The sequence below is a fragment of the Quercus suber genome, unplaced genomic scaffold, assembly GCF_002906115.3.
Source record: "Quercus suber isolate HL8 unplaced genomic scaffold, Cork oak 2.0 scaffold_150, whole genome shotgun sequence".
NCBI classification, from domain to species: domain Eukaryota; kingdom Viridiplantae; phylum Streptophyta; class Magnoliopsida; order Fagales; family Fagaceae; genus Quercus; species Quercus suber.
This window is the reverse complement of record NW_027069611.1, coordinates 615,637-636,412: the sequence shown is the minus strand read 5'-3', so window position 1 is coordinate 636,412 and position 20,776 is coordinate 615,637. Positions and strand designations below refer to the sequence as shown.

Below are 20,776 nucleotides of genomic sequence, written 5' to 3'. Positions count from 1 at the left end.
TGTGTTTGCATCTCTCTTCCCTTAATCTTTACCGTTTATTATCTGCTATGGATGTGATTTTAAATTAGTTTAGATTGTTTTTCAATTCTGTCATTAGCTTATGTTCATGCTCCGCACATTAATTGTTTGATTATAAGCTTGAATTGATATTTTGTAATTTGGGGTCTAAACGTTCAAAGGTGTTTACACACATATTGAACTTTCAACCCCTAAATTATATTGTTCCATTAGGTTAACATACCATTTGATAGCATCTCAGTATAAAAGGAAAAATAACCAGCTAAAATACATTTAAAAGGCTTGCAATTCTCCCAAAAAAAAAAAAACACAACATACAGAGAGTGTTCTTCGTTTGTTCGCCAGACTTAGAGCACCGCTACAAGCAAAAAGAAAAATTTATGGGCATCAACTCCGTTAAACTATATATCTGCCACCATCAGATCGTTAGAACCAGTTCCGATACGTTTTTCTCCATTTTTCTAGATTTGGGTATGAAATATTACTTTTTATTGAGTTTTTTTGTTGGATAGGTTTAGGTTTTATTTTAGTTTTGATTCCTTTTTGTTTTGGGCTTTTGGGTTCTCTATGAAAATGTTTGTTTCGTCAATTTTCTGATTTTTTTTTTTTTTATATATATATCACTAAGCCTTTCCCTGTTCTCTAATATTTGCGTTCATAGTTTTTTTTTTTTTTTTTTCCTTGGGTTTTGATTTTGAAAACACCTTTTGATCTGTTTCACAAGGTTAAAACACCTTTTGATAATAGTCAATATAAAAGAAAACAAACAACTTAAATCAGTAAATTGCAATCAAAAGGAAAGGGGAAAGAGAATAAAGTTCATCAGAACCGTAACCTAATAGCTTAAAAGAGAATTTTCTGGAACCATTGGTTTCTCCACCACTGAAAACAAAACCCGATAGATACTTATTTAGTTTTTATTAATTTTGGGCTTTGGGGGTTTCTAATTAGGATTTGCTGCAATTGTAGATTTCAATTCCTAATATGTTTTCCTCTCTATTTTTTTTTTTTTTTTTTTTTTGGGGGACATAAATGATCAAATTCTACTTAAAAATCAGCCACGTGTCTGAAAACCCAAAACAGCGAAAACATTAATGCCATTCGCTGTATCCATTGGTCGAAACATATAAATTCAATCCAAACCGCACGTACGTTCACATTCACTAATTCATTTCTTCAAACACCGATAAAGTCCCTCACTCTTGCTTCTCAAAAAAAAAAAAAAAATCCCTCACTCTCGATTAAAAGCAGATTCCTTCACTGATATGAGTAATCCCTTCAAAATCTCAAAAATCTTCACTCAACCTTGCCTCTAACCATCACCTATTTTCCATTCCCAAAAGACTGCCTCTCATGCCGTTTACAAGGTTTAGCATACCAAACTTGCTACTGGTATTTTTTTTTTTTTTTGGTGGTTATGTTTTAAAATTATGTCGTTAAAATATGATTTAGGTTTGGGTTTTGTGTATATTCATTTAGATTTGATTTATATTAGATTCATTTATGTTGTACAGGGTCAAACGGCAGCAAAGAAAGCGGGAAACAAAATGTGAACAAAGAAGGTACAGGCAATAGAGAGAGGCTTTGGTTGAACTTTGAAATTCACGGAGAAGACAATAGGTTTCTTTTTTTTTTTTAATGTGGTATGAAATTTAGTCTCTTACTCTCTATTTCTCTCCCATTATTTTTTATTGTTCAAAAAATTTGTCAAGCACTTTGTTCAGTTTTAATTTTTTGGTATCATTTTTTTTATTCTGTGCAAATTTTAATGCTTTATTATTCGTTGGAATTGTTTTAGGGACCCATGAAATATCGCCAGTCTACAATTCAAATATTACATTTTGGCCAAACTTCTACTTCTCTTATTGTGTTTTCTGTGTTTATATTCAATTGCTATTCTTATTGATTTCTTCTAAAGAAAAACCCATATAATATGACCCTTGTTGTTTAAATCAGTTCTGGTTAATTAGTTTGAATGCAATACTAAAAATGTTTTCCTCAATAGAAGAAACAGGAATATGCAAATATGAAATTTGTCTATAATTTAATGCCAATCTCTCTCTCTCCTTGCATTTTTTTAGGGCACTATAAATTTTCTCTATCCTAAAAGACTATTTATTGTTTTTGTATTTGAATGAATGCTTGAATGTGTGACGAAACCCAAATAACCAAATATTTTTTACAAGTTTGGGTATCTTAATTTTGGAACTCTATGCATCTATCTTAATTTCACTAATTTTTGCATATAGGCTCAAGCTGCTGTTCTTCCTATTAAATAAGTAGTGTTGTACTCAAAGTCGTCGGTTTGTAAGTGAATGGTTTGATTCAAGTGCTAATTTGAAGATTTTCCTGATTAAGGTAGATCAAGATGTTTTTTCATATTTAGGTGTGGGTAGACTCAGGTTTGAATTGGTTTTTGTTTTGGATTCAATTGACCTATAACACTATTATAATTCCATTAATCTTCTTCCGATTGCTAAATAGATAGTTAGAGTTCTCTTCTTTTTTTTTTTTTTTTTTTTTTGGTCTGCTATGTTTTGTAATCAAGTTGGCTTATTTGTGTGTTTGTGAGGTTTTCCAATTTAGTCTAACTCAATGATTACATTGTCTTGCTTTTAAGGGTTTTGAGTTCTATTAGTGATTATTCTGTAATTGTTGAAAATGCATGATTTATGTTTTATGAAAAAAATGTAGTAATTCCCACACATGAAGTGCTATTTATACCTACAGTTAACATGTCTAGAAGTTCACGTTACAGCTACAATTACAAAACATAGAAGACAGTACTTTATGAGCTTATGATTACTAAATGCTATAATTATGATCTTCAATTTATTATTGTTACTGGATTACCAAATTTTGAACTCTTGATTTTGGTACATCTAAATATGGTAGAGATCATTTTCAATTCTTCAGACTCAAATTGGTTAGTGACTTATCATGTTTTAATTAGAAGAAAAAAAAAAAATAAAAGCTTTGGCTTCCCATCTACCACTAATCTTTGAAATTTTGTAGCACATTTCTGGGAGTCAATATGAAGGGAAATGGATAATAAGTAGGGCTCATCATCATGGATAACTACAACATAAGAACATGCTAGAAAAGAATAAATTCATTTACTTTGGGAGTTATATCTTGGAAAGCCTTTTAATTCTCCATTATTGGGGAATTTTTCCAGTTAAAAATATTTCTGCTTTAATGCTTTAAAACAAATTGACGCAGTCTCTTTAGAGAACCTTTAAATCCTCCATTATTGGTGAGATTTGTATATTGAACATATATGTGTTTTACTGAGGTTAAAAAAAAGGTTAATTGATGCATTTTCTTAGAGATTACTATTATTGTGGATGTTTAAATGAAAAAGAGCATGAACATTGTTTGAACCCTACTGAATTGTTACAGCAATGCTAACTATTGTCAGTCAAATTTTAGGCATTTGGGTTAGATTTTGTTTTGATCAATTATAGGATTAGATTTGGTTTGTGGTTAGGTTATATGTGTTGCTTTGGTTTGGTTTTGGATTTTCGAGTTAAAGGAGATGTGAGAGTTATAGGATGTACCTCAAAGGTGTTAGTCTCCATCAAACAGTTATGATTATTGTGTGAGTTAAGGTAATTTTCTCATATCTCAAATCATCATAACATGTATACACTTATGCAATCTTGCGATGTTTTTCACATACTACACGCAATATACTTTGCTATGCTTGATACATGTGCAGGTACAATGTGATTTGGCCATCACAAGGTTTTTACATATATTAATGTATGCTCACTAAACTGTCTTGACTTATTTTTGAAATATAAAATTAGTTAGACTTGTTTAGTGTGTGTGTTTTTGAAATCCATGTGCTTAAAATGGCTGTTGAGAGATGTTTTTGAGAGTTTAAAATGTTGATTGGATCATTGGTTGAGTTGCATGTTGGATTGCATTCATGTCTATGTTTTTTCCTTTTTGAAAAACTATTTTTAAGCAATCTCGACACCTCCTTGATACCTCTTGACACCTGGACTATCTGTCAAGATTTTGAGTTGTTTCTTATCGCAATCTCGATAGCTTCCTCGATAGCTGGTGGATTGATCGAGAAAGTTCCTGGACTCTCAATAGCTTCTCGACACTTGGTGGATCGATCGAGATTTCTTAATCGTGTCTGATGAACTCTTCCTCGATACCTCTCGACAGACTCATCCGTCGACGTTATGTTTTCTCGACACCTGTCTCGATACCTATCTTGACACCTCTCGACACCTCTATCTGTCGAGAATTAGTGAGGATTTATATATACGTTCTGTGCGATCCGGACTTCATTTTTCTCGATCTCTCTCGATCTGTCCGTGGTTGTTCCTCTCCTAAACTCTCTTTTCTCACTCAAAACCTTCAATCCACGTGTTTTTCGGCCTTTATTTGCTTCAAATCACTTGGTATGCTCTCTTTTCTCTTCATTCTTCATGCATTTCATGATTTGAAACCTAAGTTTTGGGGTTTTTGAAAAATTTTGGGGTTTTTCAAAATTGATGAGTGTTTATTGTAATTTTAGGATGGGTTTCCATTTACATGTTTTTAAAATCTCATGCATTATATCACATTTGTATTATAACGGTATTTTCATGCATTTAGATGTGTGCAATATGTTTGTGTGCTGGTAGGATTGGATTGGGCTGAGCCCGTGATGCTTTTTACTTTGCATGTCACATGCTCATGCATTTTCATGCATACGTACTCTTTTTTCAATATATTTGATATATTTGAAATGTTTTTGGGACTTTTCTGATTGTCTCATTCTCTCTCTCTCTCTCTATTGTTTACGTTAGTCGTGTCTATGCCTGAAAGGACTACTCGGAGAACTTTTCTCAATGAGGTGTTCATTCAGAACGTCGAGTCATTTTGGCGGACTTCGCCGACACTGACCTTCCCGATGTCATTCATAGTCAAGGATGGGAGTCACTGTATGACGTACCAATCACTTGTCCTCTCGTGCTTATTCGGGAGTTTTACTCCAACATGCATGAGATTGATTCTTCAGTACCTTTCTTTCATACTTGCGTTCAAGGTACATGCTTTGCTATCACACTGCAGCTTGTTGCGGATGTGCTTTGAGTTCCAAGGGTAAAGTATCCTGACTACCCCAGTTGTGAGCGTCTGAAGACTATGTCCAAAGACAAGATGATGTCTGCTTTCTATGAGCACCCATCTATTTAGGGTGAGCATCAATTTACACCATGTCAGCCTTTTGCTAAAGGTCCTAGATTCATGAACATGGTGATGACTTTTGTTTTGCACCCACTCTCTCACTATAACTACATCACAGAGCCCCGTGCTCGATTTTTGCTTTCTTTGTTAGAGCACCTCCCTATAAATTTTCCTTCACATTTTATTTTTTCCATCATAGATGTGTTTAGGGATACGACTACTCGTGATAAGCTCATTTTTCCTTCAGCTATCACGCGGATTCTCCACCATTTTTCTATTCCTTTTCCCTCTTCTGATCACTTTTCTGTCATGTGTGCTATAGACGCTGCTACCGTTAAACGTAGCGAGGCTCAGTTTAGGTCATGGAAGTCGAATTCAGCTGCTCCTCCCACTCTTTTGCTCCATCTACATCCGCTCCCTCCTCTTCTCAAAGTGGTGTGACTCTAGAGAACATCATGGCGCAGTTTCAGTGCATGGATGCTCACCTTGATACACTCTCTACTGAATTGTATCATGTGAATGTTCGTGTTAGCCGTATTGCTAGGCAGCAGGCGACCATGGGTGGCTTTGCTTCTGAGGCTTCTCCTCCGCCACCTCATGTAGCTTCTGATTCTGATGCTGAGGATGATGATGATGATGGCGATGGCGATGATGCTTCTAATGATGATGATGGAGATGCTAGCTCTACCGATGAGATGTCTACTTGACACTCTTACCCTTTGTCACTCGCGACAAAAAGGGGAAGTAGTTTTGGGATATAAGAGTAGTCATTCTTAGGGGGAAAGTTAGTATAGGACTATTTTATTAGGGGGAGTGTTGTTAATATGAGGGACGTAGTGAGGATATGATGTATCTTTTCATTTCTTTCTTTCATAGATACATTGATCTTGTACATTGGGTCTTGTGACCACTTTTACACATACATTGTACTTAAATTTTTTTTTATGTGGATGTATGTTTCTTTCACCTATCTTTCATGTGTTGTTTCTTTTCTTCCTTTATACACTTACTTCTTATACTTGTATGCACTCTATTATTTCTGTTTCACACTAAGATGCCTTGATGAGTTTTGTTTAAAGTGTTTCAGAAATACAGGTTGTCAAAGTCTACTTGTCATAAACTCTCTTCTTGCAAAGTTTTTCAAGAGTTTGTGTTAGGATAGATTTTATTGTATTAAACAAGTGAATATGAGTTTAGTGATTTATGACTTCTCTCATATGTTCATTTGTTAGCTGTGGTTTTGTCACGGATTGCCAAAGGGGGAGATTGTCAGGACATATGTGATTCACATATTAAGAACACATGTCATTCTTTTATGTAATTGGCTAATTCTTTGACAAAACGCACTTTACTTGTAATTGGGTAGATCTATAATGTGTTGCAATACTTCAAGAAACCATGTTTCAAAATCAAGTGTTGAAGCCTTTAAGTCTGTCCAAGAAAACCAGCTGAAAGTGCAAAGTTACTAAAGCTTGACAGCTAGCATTTATCGAGGTTTAAAGTAGCTGTTCTGCCCGTGGCTCAACAACTATCTCGATAGATGCTCGACAACTTCTATCTGTCAAGGTTTATAAAATCAAAATTTCTAATTTGATTTCTTGGGATCCATGTTTATGTGTTTGAGCCTTCTTTTCTCCTAACCCTAGACATATAAAATGATTGTTTTAAGGGCCGTCAAAAAGTACACAAGTTGTACAAGTATTAAGAAAAGTTTGTTCAAGCAATTTGTGATCGGAGACAAAGTTTTGCCCTAGTTCATCTCTTCTGAAGAAGTTGCTGTGTATGTGCACCTTTGGGTTTTGTGACCAAGCATCTTCTTGATCTTCATTGTGGATGAACTGAAGAACTTTGCAGCCAACAACTCTCTCTAGTTGGTGATTGAAGTCGCGTACTGGGATCCGAGCAATTGGTTAGTCACGTACTTGAGAGCCGTGCATCAAAAGGGTAAATTGTCACCACAGAACAAGTCCAATTGGGTATTGGGGTAAGGGTTCAACTGTAGGTTGGTAAGGTACTTGAGATTCCTTTACTTGTAACTGCTTGTTGTGATAATAGTACAATTTCGAAAGTGGTGACCTGAAAATCAACCGGTGGAGTTTTTTGCCATCAAGTTTTCCCCATTCATAAACAAATCACCGTGTTATTTATTTTCCGTTGCATAATTAGTTTATTAGTAATTTGTTTGTGCTACCATGCGTTTGCATGTCAATTAACTTAATTAATTCACTTGGCTAAATTAATTGGTTAATTTATCATAAAGGGTCAATTCGATTTTGGCCTATCACTATGTTTATATTCAATTGCTACTCCAATCAATTTCTTCTAAAGAAAAACACACAAAATATATCTCATGTTCTTTTAGCGGGTCAGGTTAGTATGATTTCGAGAGAAAGAGGAATATGCAAATATGTCTATTTTTTAATGTCAATCTCTTTCTCTCTCCTTGGAAGATTGACAATTAAAGGGTTCTATTTTTTTTTAAAGGGCACTATTTGGTTTCTCTATCATAAAAAACTATATATATATATATATATTGTTTTTGTATTCAAATAAATACTTGAATGTGTGACAAAACCCAAATACCTAAATATTTATTACAAGTTTGGGTATCTTAGTATCTATTATATTGTTAGTTTCTATCACTCATATTGTTGAATACTTTGTTTTGTTGAATTATTTTGGAACTTTGCGCACTCATCTTAATTTCATTGAATTTTGCATATGAACTCATGTTGTTGCTGCATATAACCTCATGTTTAAATTGTTTTTCATATTAAATAATTAGTGTGGTGCTCAATTAAGGTAGATCAAGATTTTTTTTTTTTTTTTTTTTTTTTTTTCATTTTAGGTGTGTGGGTGGACTCATTAAATGACTTTGAGTGTCCATATTCTGAATTAGCAACATATGTGCACCTTGACGGCAAGTGTGAACTATAATATGGTGACATTTGCTAGATGTGTTAATGGTTGAATGATGAAATTTAAGTGGGGCAAACTAGCAATGATGAACAATGAAGTGGGGGCAAACTAGCAAGGATGTTTTTTTTTTTTAAATGTATTTGAACAACGGTAATTTGTAGTAACTGTTTAGCACACATTTTTCATAACTAGAACTTTTTTTTCTTTCATACATGCATCCATCCCATATAGCATCTTCCTTTCAGCTTTACAGAGTGCAACTCAATGCATCATTTATGTTTTATGCTAATGCTATTTTTTATGAATATTTTGTTTTTATTTGTGCTCTTAACTGCTATTTAGAGCCAGAGAGTAGTTGAAAAAGTGGTAGAGACAAATAAGAAAATGAATATTGGTGAAACTGAGAAAAGTGCAAATATTATCAAGATCCAAATAAAGTAGGAGTTGATGGAAAAGGACAGTTGTAGGAAGTATCAAGAAATTGAAAACCAAATGTACATGGCTCAAGGAAAGAACAGGACAATGCAGATTTCTATTGGTACCAATTCTTATCTTTTAATGATTGTTATTGAGAAAATTCTATAATGGAAGACTTGGTTAGGCCTACCATAGCCACTTTCTTTGCACTTACATAGGCTTGGACATTTGATCTTGAGGGACCAATTTTTAGTTTCAATCAATGCAAGTGCAAAATAAGGATTGGCTTTAAGGGATCTCTTTTTTCTCCCCCTACCTCAAGGTATATATTTTGTTTGACTTTGAATTCTTTGAATTAATTGTCCTCTTTGCAATGTAAGGTTTAGGAATATTTTTGACATTGGCCAATGATATTTTTGATATGTTTAGCAGATGACGAAATTATGAGATTAAATGCAATGTTCAAAGGCATGGTTGTTGACAACTTTGGACCTACAAGATTTAGAGATGAAGCATGAAGTCATTAAGCAAGGAATAAAATATTTGGAAGATTTTAATAAGTAGAACTTCTTCTTTTTTTTTTCATTTCAATTAATTATTATTTTTGAATAAGTGCATTTCTTTATTTCTATTAATTATATGTATTGTTGTATTCTAAGTTTTGTATTAATTAAACTAGCAACAAAACACACTTACTGATTGCTTTATAAACTGTATACTATAATGCATTTGTTCAATATTATAAATTTTATTTTGACCTTTGGATCTGATGCAAAAAATCTACTTGAGAAAAATAGTTTGTTACCATTGCTTTAAGTTTTACATTTTGTTTGCAATTTAAGGTTAAAGTATCAACCAATGCTTCGTAACTTTTTAACAGATTTGAAATTGAAGATAGAGAGACAAATTAGAGAAGAAGATGTAATTCTGGATCTAAGTCTATCAAATTTGCATTGGCAAATATATCTAATGTAAAGATATAGTTGCATTCCTAACTTATTGTAGAGAAACTTGGTACAATATATATTTACTATGATTGATTGCACCAATTTCATTTAATAGCTCTTCCCTATAGTTATTACTAAACTTTGTCCTAGACATTTTATGTATACTAACCTGTTTCTTAAATTATTCTCACCTAAATATCCTTACAAAAAAACATGTGGTATTGTTGTATATTCAGTAAGTACTCTCAATCATGTTATGATATTAGAGTCATTATTAGATTAGTCCATGAAAGAATCATCCTTCAATTGTTTTTTAATATGTAAAAATGATCCCGCACATTGCGCGGATTAAATGCTAGTATATATAGTAAATCAAACCTCACAACACTCACAAATCTTACCAACATAAAAAAATAAAATAAATAAATAAATAAACTTCTCACAAACCTCATTAACATAAACTCACAATCCCAAAGCCCAAATACACCCTAAGACTCTCTCGCACTCACAAAACAAACTCTCAATAACACGAGTATTCTTTGAAACTACCAAACTATTCTTCAAAAAAAATTCACTCCATAATAAGAGTCTTTTCCTCTCCGCATGTAGGAAAACCCTTGAGCAAAACTACAAAACAATTTGCAACAATGCTTATTTATAGTACTTCAATTCTATTCGTTGATGAATAAGAAATACCTAATTACTTCCACACACACACACACACACAAAAGTCGTACCTTCTACATTGAGGAAATACTTGTCCTTTCTCAAAAAATAAAAAATAAAAAATAAAAAACAGAAATACTTGTCTGTATCAAAAAAGTAAATACTTGTCTTCCACACCAAGTAAAATCCTTGTCTTTCACACTAAGGAAAAACCTTATTTCCACATTAAGGAAACCCAAACTGATCTAATTAGGAATTTAAGAAAAATTTACATCACAACTGCTAAAGTGGCAAGTTGTAATTGCCTAATTGGAATAGGATGAAAATTGTGTTAGTTGTGAAAGTGATGCTTAAAAAAGTAATGAAATCTATTGAGAAAATCAATTATAAACGATTTCATATGTATAAGAAGCCTTGAAGGTTTATTTATTTTCATACTTTTAATATAGTAACTAATTTCTTGGTACTTGTTTATTTAAATTTAGAATCTGGTACTTTAAATTTAAAAATATTAGGTTATGTTTGGTAATAGTTTTTGTTTTCTATTTTCAAAAACTTGTTTTTGAAAATATAAAGAAAAAACAATTTTCTTGTATTTTTGAAATCAAAAACATGTTTGGTTAGTTGAAATTAAAAGAAAAAAATTGAAAAAAAAAAATAGAACATACTAAAATATGTTGTTGTTAGGATTTGTACTCTAATGTTAACTCATTAAATGAGACAAATTCATTAAATTAAATGCATGTTTTCATTGACTTTTGAAAATTAGAAACTTAAAACAACATTTTGCATGTTTTCAGTTCCCTTCACAAATTGAGTTTTGAAAACAGTTTTTGTTTTTTGTCCATTTTGGGTTGTCAAACAAGTTTTCTAGTCTCAAAAATAGAAAATTGTTTTTGAAAACAGAAAATAAGGAGAAAAAATAGTTACCAAACATACAATTAGATTTTTTTTTTTTTTTTTTTTTTTTAGAAACAAACACACACACACACACAAGGAAAAGAGAAAGTGGTTATAATAAAAAAGTTATATCACAAACTCCACTTAAAAGTCTCGGTAACTTTTTAAAAGAGAGTATGACAAATTATACTACACACAATACACTCTCTTAAATAATGTGGAATAATTACCCATTCTTTTTTTTTTCTTTTTTTCGAAAAGCAAACACACACAAAAGTGAGGGGAATTCTGGCCTTTTGCCCTTAATTTTTAAAAATTTTGCCAATATGCCCCGATTTCGAAATTATATAGGGAGATGCCCCTGTTTTGATACTCGATTACCTTAAAATCGAGTTTCAATGAAATACTCGATTCGTAGAAAATTGAGTTATACCTGATCAAACATAAATAAATAAAATTGCATGGAACTCGAGTTTATGGAAATCGAGTTCCAAAATGCCACTATAGGGCATTAAAATGTCATTATAGGGCTTAAAAACACACTATAGAGCTCCCTAAATCTAGTATGGGCAAGGACACTTATAAAAATAATTAAATTATAAAATAAAAATGCAGGAAAACGCCGTTATAGGGCTTAAAAACAACTATAGGGCTTCCTCAACCTGGTATGGGACAATGACGCTTTTTTTTTTTTTTTTTTTAAAAAATTGCAGGAAAACGCCGCTATAGAGCTTAAAAACGTCACTATAAGGCTTAAAAACACCACTATAGGGTTCCCTAAACCTGGTATGGAGCAATGACACTTATAAAAAAAAAAAAAAATTTGCAGGAAAACGCCGTTATAGGGCTTAAAAACGCCACTATAGGGCTCCCTAAACCTGGAATTGGGCAATCACACTTTAAAAAAAAAAAAATGCAGGAAAACGCCACTATAGGGCTTAAAAACGTCACTATAGGCTTAAAAACGCCACTATAGGGCTCCCTAAACCTAGTATGAGGCAATCACACTTATAAAAAAAAAAATTGCATGGAACTCGAGTTCCATGCAATTTATTTTTTTTTTTTTTTAAGTTTGATCGAGCATAACTCGATTTTCTATGAGTCGAGTATTTAATTAAAAATCGATTTTAAAATAATCGAGTATCAAAACAGGGGCACGCCCCTATATAGTTTGCAAACAATGGCATATTGCCAAAATTTTTAAAAATTAAGGGTAAAATGCTAGAATTCCCCAAAAGTGAGTCCATTAATTTTTTTTTTTTTTTTTTCCTTTTACTGATTTTTGTTCTCTTTTCTTTTTTGAGAAAAGCTATAAAAAATTAAATAAATAAATAAATAATGGGTATATCACCATTTCTGCAGGATCAAACCCACAACCACGTGGCTTTTCCATGACCACGTGGTTAAAAGCCACGCACTCTACCTCTAAGATAAGAAGGCTTGTTTGATGACTTATTTATTTTCGTACTTTTAATCAGTAACTAAGTAACTAATTTCTATTTGATACTATAATTTATTTATTTATTTAAATTTAAAAAGATTATATTTGATGTGTGGATTTTAAAAAGAAATATAAAATAGCTTTGTCCATTGGCATATCGATTTGATTTTCATCTCTAAATATATGGGTTTGCTTGATTTTTATTCCTTTATTATGAGGTAACGATTCTCATAAATGAGATGTTTTAGTATCTATAAAAATAAATTACCCTAAATATACAGGGTTTGCTTGATTTTGATTCCTTTATTATGATGTAATGATCCTCGTGATGTTTTAGTATCTATAAAAATAATAATAATAATAATAAAATTTTAAAATTTTAAACAATAAAAATTAAAAATATGTGATCAAATTATTTCTTTTTGAAGTTTCAAAGACCAATTCCAAGGGATTGACCTAGTGGTTTTTAAAATTTCATGAGATTTGTGTATATGATGTGTAGAACAAAGTGACTACACATGTGTTTAAAGAGCACTAAACACTATTGTTAGAGGAAAAAAAGTTTTCAAAGAGCTAAACACTTTAGGGATTGCTTGATTTTGATTCCTTTATTATGAGGTAACAATTCTCGTAAATGAGATGTTTTAGTATCTATAAAAATAAAAATAAAAATAAATTACCCTAAATATATGGGGTTTGCTTGATTTTGATTCCTTTATTATGATGTAATGATCCTCGAGATGTTTTAGTATCTATAAAAATAATAATAATAAAATTTAAAAAATTTAAAACAACAAAAATTAAAAATATGTGATCAAATCATTCCTTTTTGAAGTTTCAAAGACCAATTCCAAGAGATTGACCTAGTTATTTTTAAAATTTCATGTGATTGGCGTATATGATGTGTAGAACAAAGTGACTACACAGGTGTTTAAAGAGCGCTAAACACTATTGTTAGGGGGGAAAAAGTGTTCAAAGAGCCAAACACTTTAGGGAAAGAAAAAAATATGAAGAGATTATCGCCGTCTGTGGGGATTGAACCCACGACCACGTGGTTAAAAGCCACGCGCTCTACCTCTGAGCTAAGAAGGCTTGATGACTAATTTATTTTCATACTTTTAGTACAATAACTAATATCTATTTGATAATTTAGATTATTTTTTATTTATTTAAATTTATAATCTGATACTTTAAATTAAAAAAGATTAGATTTGATGTGTAAAATTTAAAAACAAAAACAAAAATATGAAACAGCTTTGTCCATTCGATTTGATTTTCACCCCTAAATATATGGGGTTTGCTTGATTTTGATTCTTTTATTATGAGGTAATGATCCTCGTAAAATGAGATGTTTTAGCATCTATAAATATATATATATATATATAAATTTTATTTATTTATTCATTTTTGAAGTTTCAAAGACCAATTCTATTAGTATTGACCTAGTGGTTTTTAAAATTTAATGAGATCCAATGTACATGATGTGTGTAGAACGAAGTGACTACACAAAGGTGTTCAAAGAGCTTTAAATTCTATTGTTAGGGAAAAAAATTAAAAGAGAGGAGATAAGAAGTTTTAATGGACCAACTCTATTTTACATAAAGAATTCTACCATTCACTCTTTTTTTTCTTTACATAACCTTTGAAAGTTAACATGTTATAGCAGGCTAATATAGGCCATTACCTAAGAGTCCTCTAGCTCAACTATCACTTCTTGATATTTCCAACATAATCTCTTTCTCTCTCTCTCTATATATATATATATATATATTTTACCTTGTTTAATATAGATTTTCTTCTTTTCTTTAATCACTTTGACTATAAATAGAGACGCACAAAAATAGTAATCACTTTGACAGCTACTTTTACATACATGCATTCACTAGTAAGTCACTTCACATTGAGAAGTAGCTCCACGATTTTGTACGATTTTTTTATTTTATTTTATTTTATATTTTAAATGTTTGACTATGAAATGATTTAGTTTTTAGACTTTGCCATCACATCACGAGCTAAACAATATAATTTCCTATATTTTTTTTGTAATTTTTATTTTTTGGTCACATTGTACAGGCAGTAATGTTGTCATATTTACTTGTAACTCGAGTCACATTGAGTAGTGATTTTGCAAGTTTCTAATTTATTTATTTATTTATTTTAATCAATGATTGGATTATATAGCATTGTGTGTGTGAAATACAAGACGAATTTCACAACATTGTGGGCTAAACCGATTTTTTTTTTTTTAATTGAAATTTTTTTGTCATTCTTGGCAATTTAGTAAAAAGGTCACAAGTAATGGTAACTCTATCACATCCATTGATAAGATCCTAGTAAGAGAGTTACATCAAATTTGACAATGTATGCCATGTCACATGCTAACCTTGTTCTTCTATTTTCTAATTTTCTCTTTTTGGTCACTTTTGGCAAACAATAACATGATAGTAACACTATCGCATTCAATGGTAACTCACGTCACATTGAAAAGTAGATTCACAATCTTGGTTGGATCACAAAAGATTTTATGTGTCAAATACAATGATGAACTCCACCATGTCATGTGGTAACCTATATTCCTTTCCCTTTTATTTTATTTACAAATGTTATGGTCACTTTTAGCAGATGGTAACAAGGCCACCGATAATAGTGACTTTGTCTCATCTAATGGTATCGTACGTAATTTTAGGAGAGATTATATTTTATCACCTTAAACTATACTTCAGATTACACTTCACATCCTAAAGTTTTAAAATATACATTTTACACCATGAACTATAACTCTTGTTACACTTTGCACCTTAATGTCAAGTTTACTATCAACTTGGACCAAAATCCAAAGTTTAGAGTACAAAATGTAATAGAGAGTATAGTTATTTGTTTTTAAGGGATTGAGATGAAGGGCAATTAGGTCTTTTTACGTGGTGCAGCATACTTTTCCATCCAAGTTAATAACAAATTTGACGTTGAGGTGCAAAGTGTATTTATGGTGCAAAATGCTCATTTGAAAAGTTTAGAGTACATAGTGTAATTAGTGTAATAGTTTACAATAATAAAATGTAATTTCTTCGTAACTTTAAGTGGAGACTCTGTGGCTAAAAGCCATGTAACTTGAAAGCTCAAAAATGTGTTGAAAACACAAAAGCTATTAAGACCCCCAATTAAAAGATACAGCTCGATTGATTTTACACTAACTTAATACTAAGTGTTGAATAGTGTAAATGCAAACGGACAAACAAACAAGCTACTCTAATCCATAAACTAAGCAACACAGCAGTAAAATGGAATGTAAAAGAGTAGAGAAGAAAGATGCAAACACAAGATAACACGCTGATGTGTTATCGAAGAGGAAACCGAAGAACTGGGCGAAAAACCTCTCCGTCGCCCTCCAAGCGGTAATCAATCCACTAGACAATCAGTTGGGATACATGGGTTAGTAAGAGACCCTCCAAGCCTAATCTACCCGATGTACCTAAGCCTTCCAAGCTCCTACTCCAACAAGGCTTCTCGGAACCGTGTCTTGTCTAGTTCTCCAGATCTCGTAACAAGCTCCATGTTGCATCTGCCATCTTTGGCTTTTTCCAATGCTTCCCAGTAGCACCAAAACTTCACTTAACACTCTAAAAAGATGTGGTAAGTGTTTGGACTATCAACCTCTCAATGATATGAAAATGGAGAGGTAGGAGTTGAGGAAATTCTCAAAACAAATGTGTAAAGGATTGTGGGTATAACAATCTCTAATTCTCAAGGTGTTTGGCTAGGGTTTTTCTTTCAGAAGCACTCCTCAACATTTGTGGGTAATATGGGTATAAATAGTATAGGTACAAAAAGTGTGTATCAGACTGGACAGGCTGGCAGAACAGAATGTCTCACAGGTGTCTTGCGGGAAGGCCTTACCCGCGAGATACTCGCGAGACACAGCTGTCTCCATCTGGCCTGACTCTTTGCATTCCAGCATGTGCAAGGCACATGAGTTACTTCGCGAGATGCTAAGTCGCGAGATACCCGCGAAAACTTCTTTAGTCTTCAAATGCTTGAGTCTTCACACTACTCTCTCTATCACACAACCTTTACAATGAAATCCCACAGTAAATACAGGGTACAAAAGATTGAATAAAATTACAATCAAATTTGGCACAGAATATAAGCAAAAAAAAAAAAACATATAGTTGTAAAAAACAACTTTATAATCTCCCACTTTACCTATTCCGTGACAAAACCTCTAAAACAGACTCTAGACTTAAACGTGAGTTTGGGAACAGTGGCAAAACTCACTCACACCTAATTTAGAAACTGTGAAGCACTTGCATGTATATACCTATTACCTGAAACACTTGCACACAAACAAAATTTTCATTAAGCTTGTGACAAGTAGAACACAAGGTAAGTACATGAGCAAGTAAAGTGCAATCAAGTTTGTAAACAATGTCAAACATGTAAGCATATCTTGATCAAACAAAAACAGTCATTAAGGAATGACTACAATGAACATTTAGCAAGTAAATGCAATTAAGAACAATCCAAAGGATCAATTGCATGTCCAACACTCAACAATGCAAAATACACGAAGTACTTGCATCTAGGATACAAGATCCTACTAGGGCACAAGAGTGAAGTACTTAAGACATATTAGCAATATCTTAAAAGTACCAAAAAAAAAATACTACAAAGCATAGAGATTAATCACAAATACTGAAAAATAAACTGAAATAAACAGAGTATTTAAAGTTTTAAACAAAAGCACTAACAGTAAAAACTGTAAACAATCAACCAACAGTTATAAAAGCTAAAAATAAACAACCTGTGAACCAATAACCAATGTTTCTAAGCCTAAACCTATGCTCCCCCTAACACTGTGCAAGCTCTTTCTCAGCTCCCCCTCAAAATTTTCTCCCCCTTTTTGACTGGAATGGCCAAAGGGCTAGAATGCCTCAGGCTCTGAGTCTGAACCATGATCAATGGATAACTCCTCTATCTGAGTAGATAAGGCTGTGATCTGTCCTTGAACATAAGCAAACTAGTTTTCTATGTGTTGTACATGTGAATCTAGCAAAGTGTACATCTGCTCAACAGCAGCTATAAGATGATCAAGTCTGTCCGGTCCCCGAGCTGGTGCAGAAGATGATGGCTGAGCTGAGGGCTGATCTGATGATTCTGGAGTAGTAGTAAAGCGCTGTATCTCATCCTTTGTGTCACCTTCCTCCTGCTCAACACGTGGTCATGGTATGGTATGTACACCAGTCTTGGAGCCTTTTATGTGGGCTGTGCTCCTTTTGATTGTGTGTGCACCAATGGGATAGTCCCTTTAAACCACAATAAGACCACTCGGAAATTTCAATCTTGACTTAGCAATTAATCCCATAATCAGTGATGGAAAAGGAATTACAGTCCTTGAATTCTGCTTCTCAATGCTCTTTTTCAACACATGGATGATATGTCCACAAATATCTATCTCTTTGTGGGTAAAGAGATCATACAGAAATCTTGTCCTTGGAGCTGACAGTGTAGTGAGGTTGGTGACCGGATACAAGTTGTGGATCATCACATATACTAATGTCCTCATCTCCGGTGAAAATTGAATTGTATTCATGGATGTCTTCTTCGGTGCACCACCAAGCATCATTATCATCTCCTCTGTGGAACCCAATCTATCTTCATATTGTACTAAGATTGGTTGAGAAGGAGGACGAACCTCCAAGAAGTCATGGATGATCTCCCTTGTGATCACAAATTCTTTGTGCCTTACCCAGTACTCGATTCGATCTCCGTCAATAGCAGCATTGGAGAAAAACTCCTTGATTATCTCTAAATAAACAACCCCAACCGAGTTCAACAGTTTGGTCCAAGTTCNGACGCAGTTGCGATACAGTCGCAAGAATGACCACTGATGCACAAAAACTTTCGCGAGAAGCTTTAAGTCACGAGACAATAGTGAGATAGTCGCGATAGCTTCTGTCTGATTTTAGAAAAATCCAATTTTGGCCAAACAGCATTTCGCAAGAAGTTATTGGTCGCGATATATTCGCGAGACAATCACGAGAGTTTCTATGTAAAGTGATGAAAAAAAATTATTTCCCTCAAGCTCATTTCGCGGGAAGCTCTAAGTCGTGAGCTTCTTGTGAAACATCCTCTGAACCAGTTTTTTAAGAGAAACACAAAAAAGCATTTTGAACAAAAACTAACAAACACGAAAGTATAAAATCACTTTCAAAAACAAATAGAACACTCAAAAATATTTTTGGGTTTGATCAACAAGTACTTGAGCATACACATCACATTTGAACATGTATAATCATACAAATGAGATAAGCATTCATTGAATCAAAGTCTTGTGTGTTGTGGGTAAGTATCAAGTGTGAAATAGTCCTTAGAGTAGAGTGAAGCTTCAATGATCAATTCAATCAAGTCATACACAACTGGTACTACATCAAGTGGTCTATCTCAATTATAGAAATGAACATATATGACCTCCCACAAATTAATTACACAACTTAGAAGCTTTTCATTTGGCTTCTACATAAATCATGATATTTGATCTATTTTTGGATAATACATCTCTTTTGAGATCGGTGCTTGAAATTTTTGATATTTCAACATTGAGAATTAGCCTTTGGCTTTTTGAGTACCATACATTTCAAAACAAAAGTTGTTTTCCCTTTTTCTTAGTCAAATACTAATATGTGCGATAGGCTTTTGCAGCTCAATATTTCTTTTCATTTAGAGATTTACATTTGGTGAGCTCTTTTACAAAAACAAAAATAAAAAAATAAAAAATAAAGTGGGAAGAGATATAGGAACAAGTCTATGCAAGTATCAAGACCATTAAGGCTATTGACCAATTATTCATGACAAGCTTGAAAATCTATTTACAATAATCACACATAGTTTTCAAGATTTCTTCCACACATATAAAGGTACATACAAAACAAGCTAAGCTCGTAAATGCACTACGCCATTAGTACGAAGGTACTAGACCAAACTAACATGTGATATACACAAAACAAGCGATCAAACTTTTTGAAGATTTTTCAACTTTTTATGGGTTTTTGAATTTTTGAACACACTAAAAAATAGAACAAAAACAAAACGACAAAGCAAAATCTTGTAAAAGAAACATGTTAAAGCCAAAAGCAAATGATACAGATCAAAACAAGCATGTAGAAATGCATGAGCAAATGTCCCTAACCATCGGAAGAATTAATGCATGGACATGTTAAAATGCTTATGCATGAGTACCCCTTTTCACCCACACGGCACGTGCGTTTGGGTTGATATCCCTAAAGGATTGGGTACGAGAGGTAGGTCTTTCAACCTATCATTTTCATCACGTCCATCATGCCAGAATCACCATTTCGACCTCTTGATTGCTCACCAGCCCAACTCCTTTTGTCATTTTTAGGGCTTTTTGACCTCTAAACACTTGCATACTTCAATGCCTTCAGCTTATGGCAATTTGGTCTTGTGTGTCCTTAAAGTCCACAGAAATGACAGAAATGTTGAATTCTCGGACCTCTTTGCAAGTTTGGAGGTGATTTCCCTTGAACTTTAGGCTTGACCATAGTTTGATTACGAGGCTTATTCAACACTCATTGATAAACTACATTCTTCTTCTTTTCATCCTCTACTTTCCTAGGTGTAGAGGCAACCGCTCTTGGTTCTTTGTCTTGTACAAACTTCACATCCTGGGTGATTTTGATAGCTGAACTACTTTCTCCAGTATATCCCAATCCGGTTTTGTCAGAGAAAGGTTTTTGATGAGAGAGGACTTCATCAAGCTTCTTGGATGAGACTCGCTCTACTTTAGCATTGGCTTGAACCACCTCAAGGTCAAAGAATTTTATCTTTGAATAGGCTTCCATTACCTCATTATTCAGCGTCTCTATTTCGCATTTGGCCTCCTTATATCGCAATAGGAGACTTTTATAGTCCTCCTCTACCTTCTTCATCTTTTTAACAACTGCCTTGGCCACCCTTGTATATTCTCCTAACTTCTCAAGTAAGGAATTGTACTTTTCTTGAAGACCGGTTGAATCTTCATCTTCTTCAGCATCTGTTTCTTCCACAATTCCTATGGATTACTCATCACTATGCTCCCCAAGTTCTTGCACTAGCAAACTCAAGTTCTCTAAGGACTCAACATGAGTAGTATCATAAAGGCGGAGTAATTTCCTTCTCCATCATAGCTCTCTTCTGAATCGGAGTTGGATGAATCTGAATCACTAAGCATTGTGGCATATGCCTTGCCATTTCCTCTTAGATAGTAGGGACACTCCTTCTTGAG

At 33.2% G+C, this 20,776-nt stretch overlaps 1 protein-coding gene and 1 non-coding gene across 2 annotated transcripts; one reads left to right on the top strand and one right to left on the bottom strand.

Moving 5' to 3' along the window:
• Positions 1-1,177: 1,177 nt before the first annotated feature.
• On the top strand, positions 1,178-7,435 carry LOC136069082 (uncharacterized). Its single transcript, XM_065777191.1, has 2 exons — positions 1,178-1,410; positions 1,533-7,435. Exon 2 carries the CDS (start codon positions 5,571-5,573, stop codon positions 5,913-5,915), a length of 345 nt encoding a protein of 114 aa, XP_065633263.1. The 5' UTR covers positions 1,178-1,410; positions 1,533-5,570; the 3' UTR covers positions 5,916-7,435.
• Positions 7,436-13,518: 6,083 nt separating this feature from the next.
• TRNAK-UUU (transfer RNA lysine (anticodon UUU)) lies at positions 13,519-13,590 on the bottom strand. Its single transcript has one exon. It is a non-coding gene; the product is annotated as a tRNA-Lys (tRNA).
• Between the last annotated feature and the right edge of the window lie 7,186 nt (positions 13,591-20,776).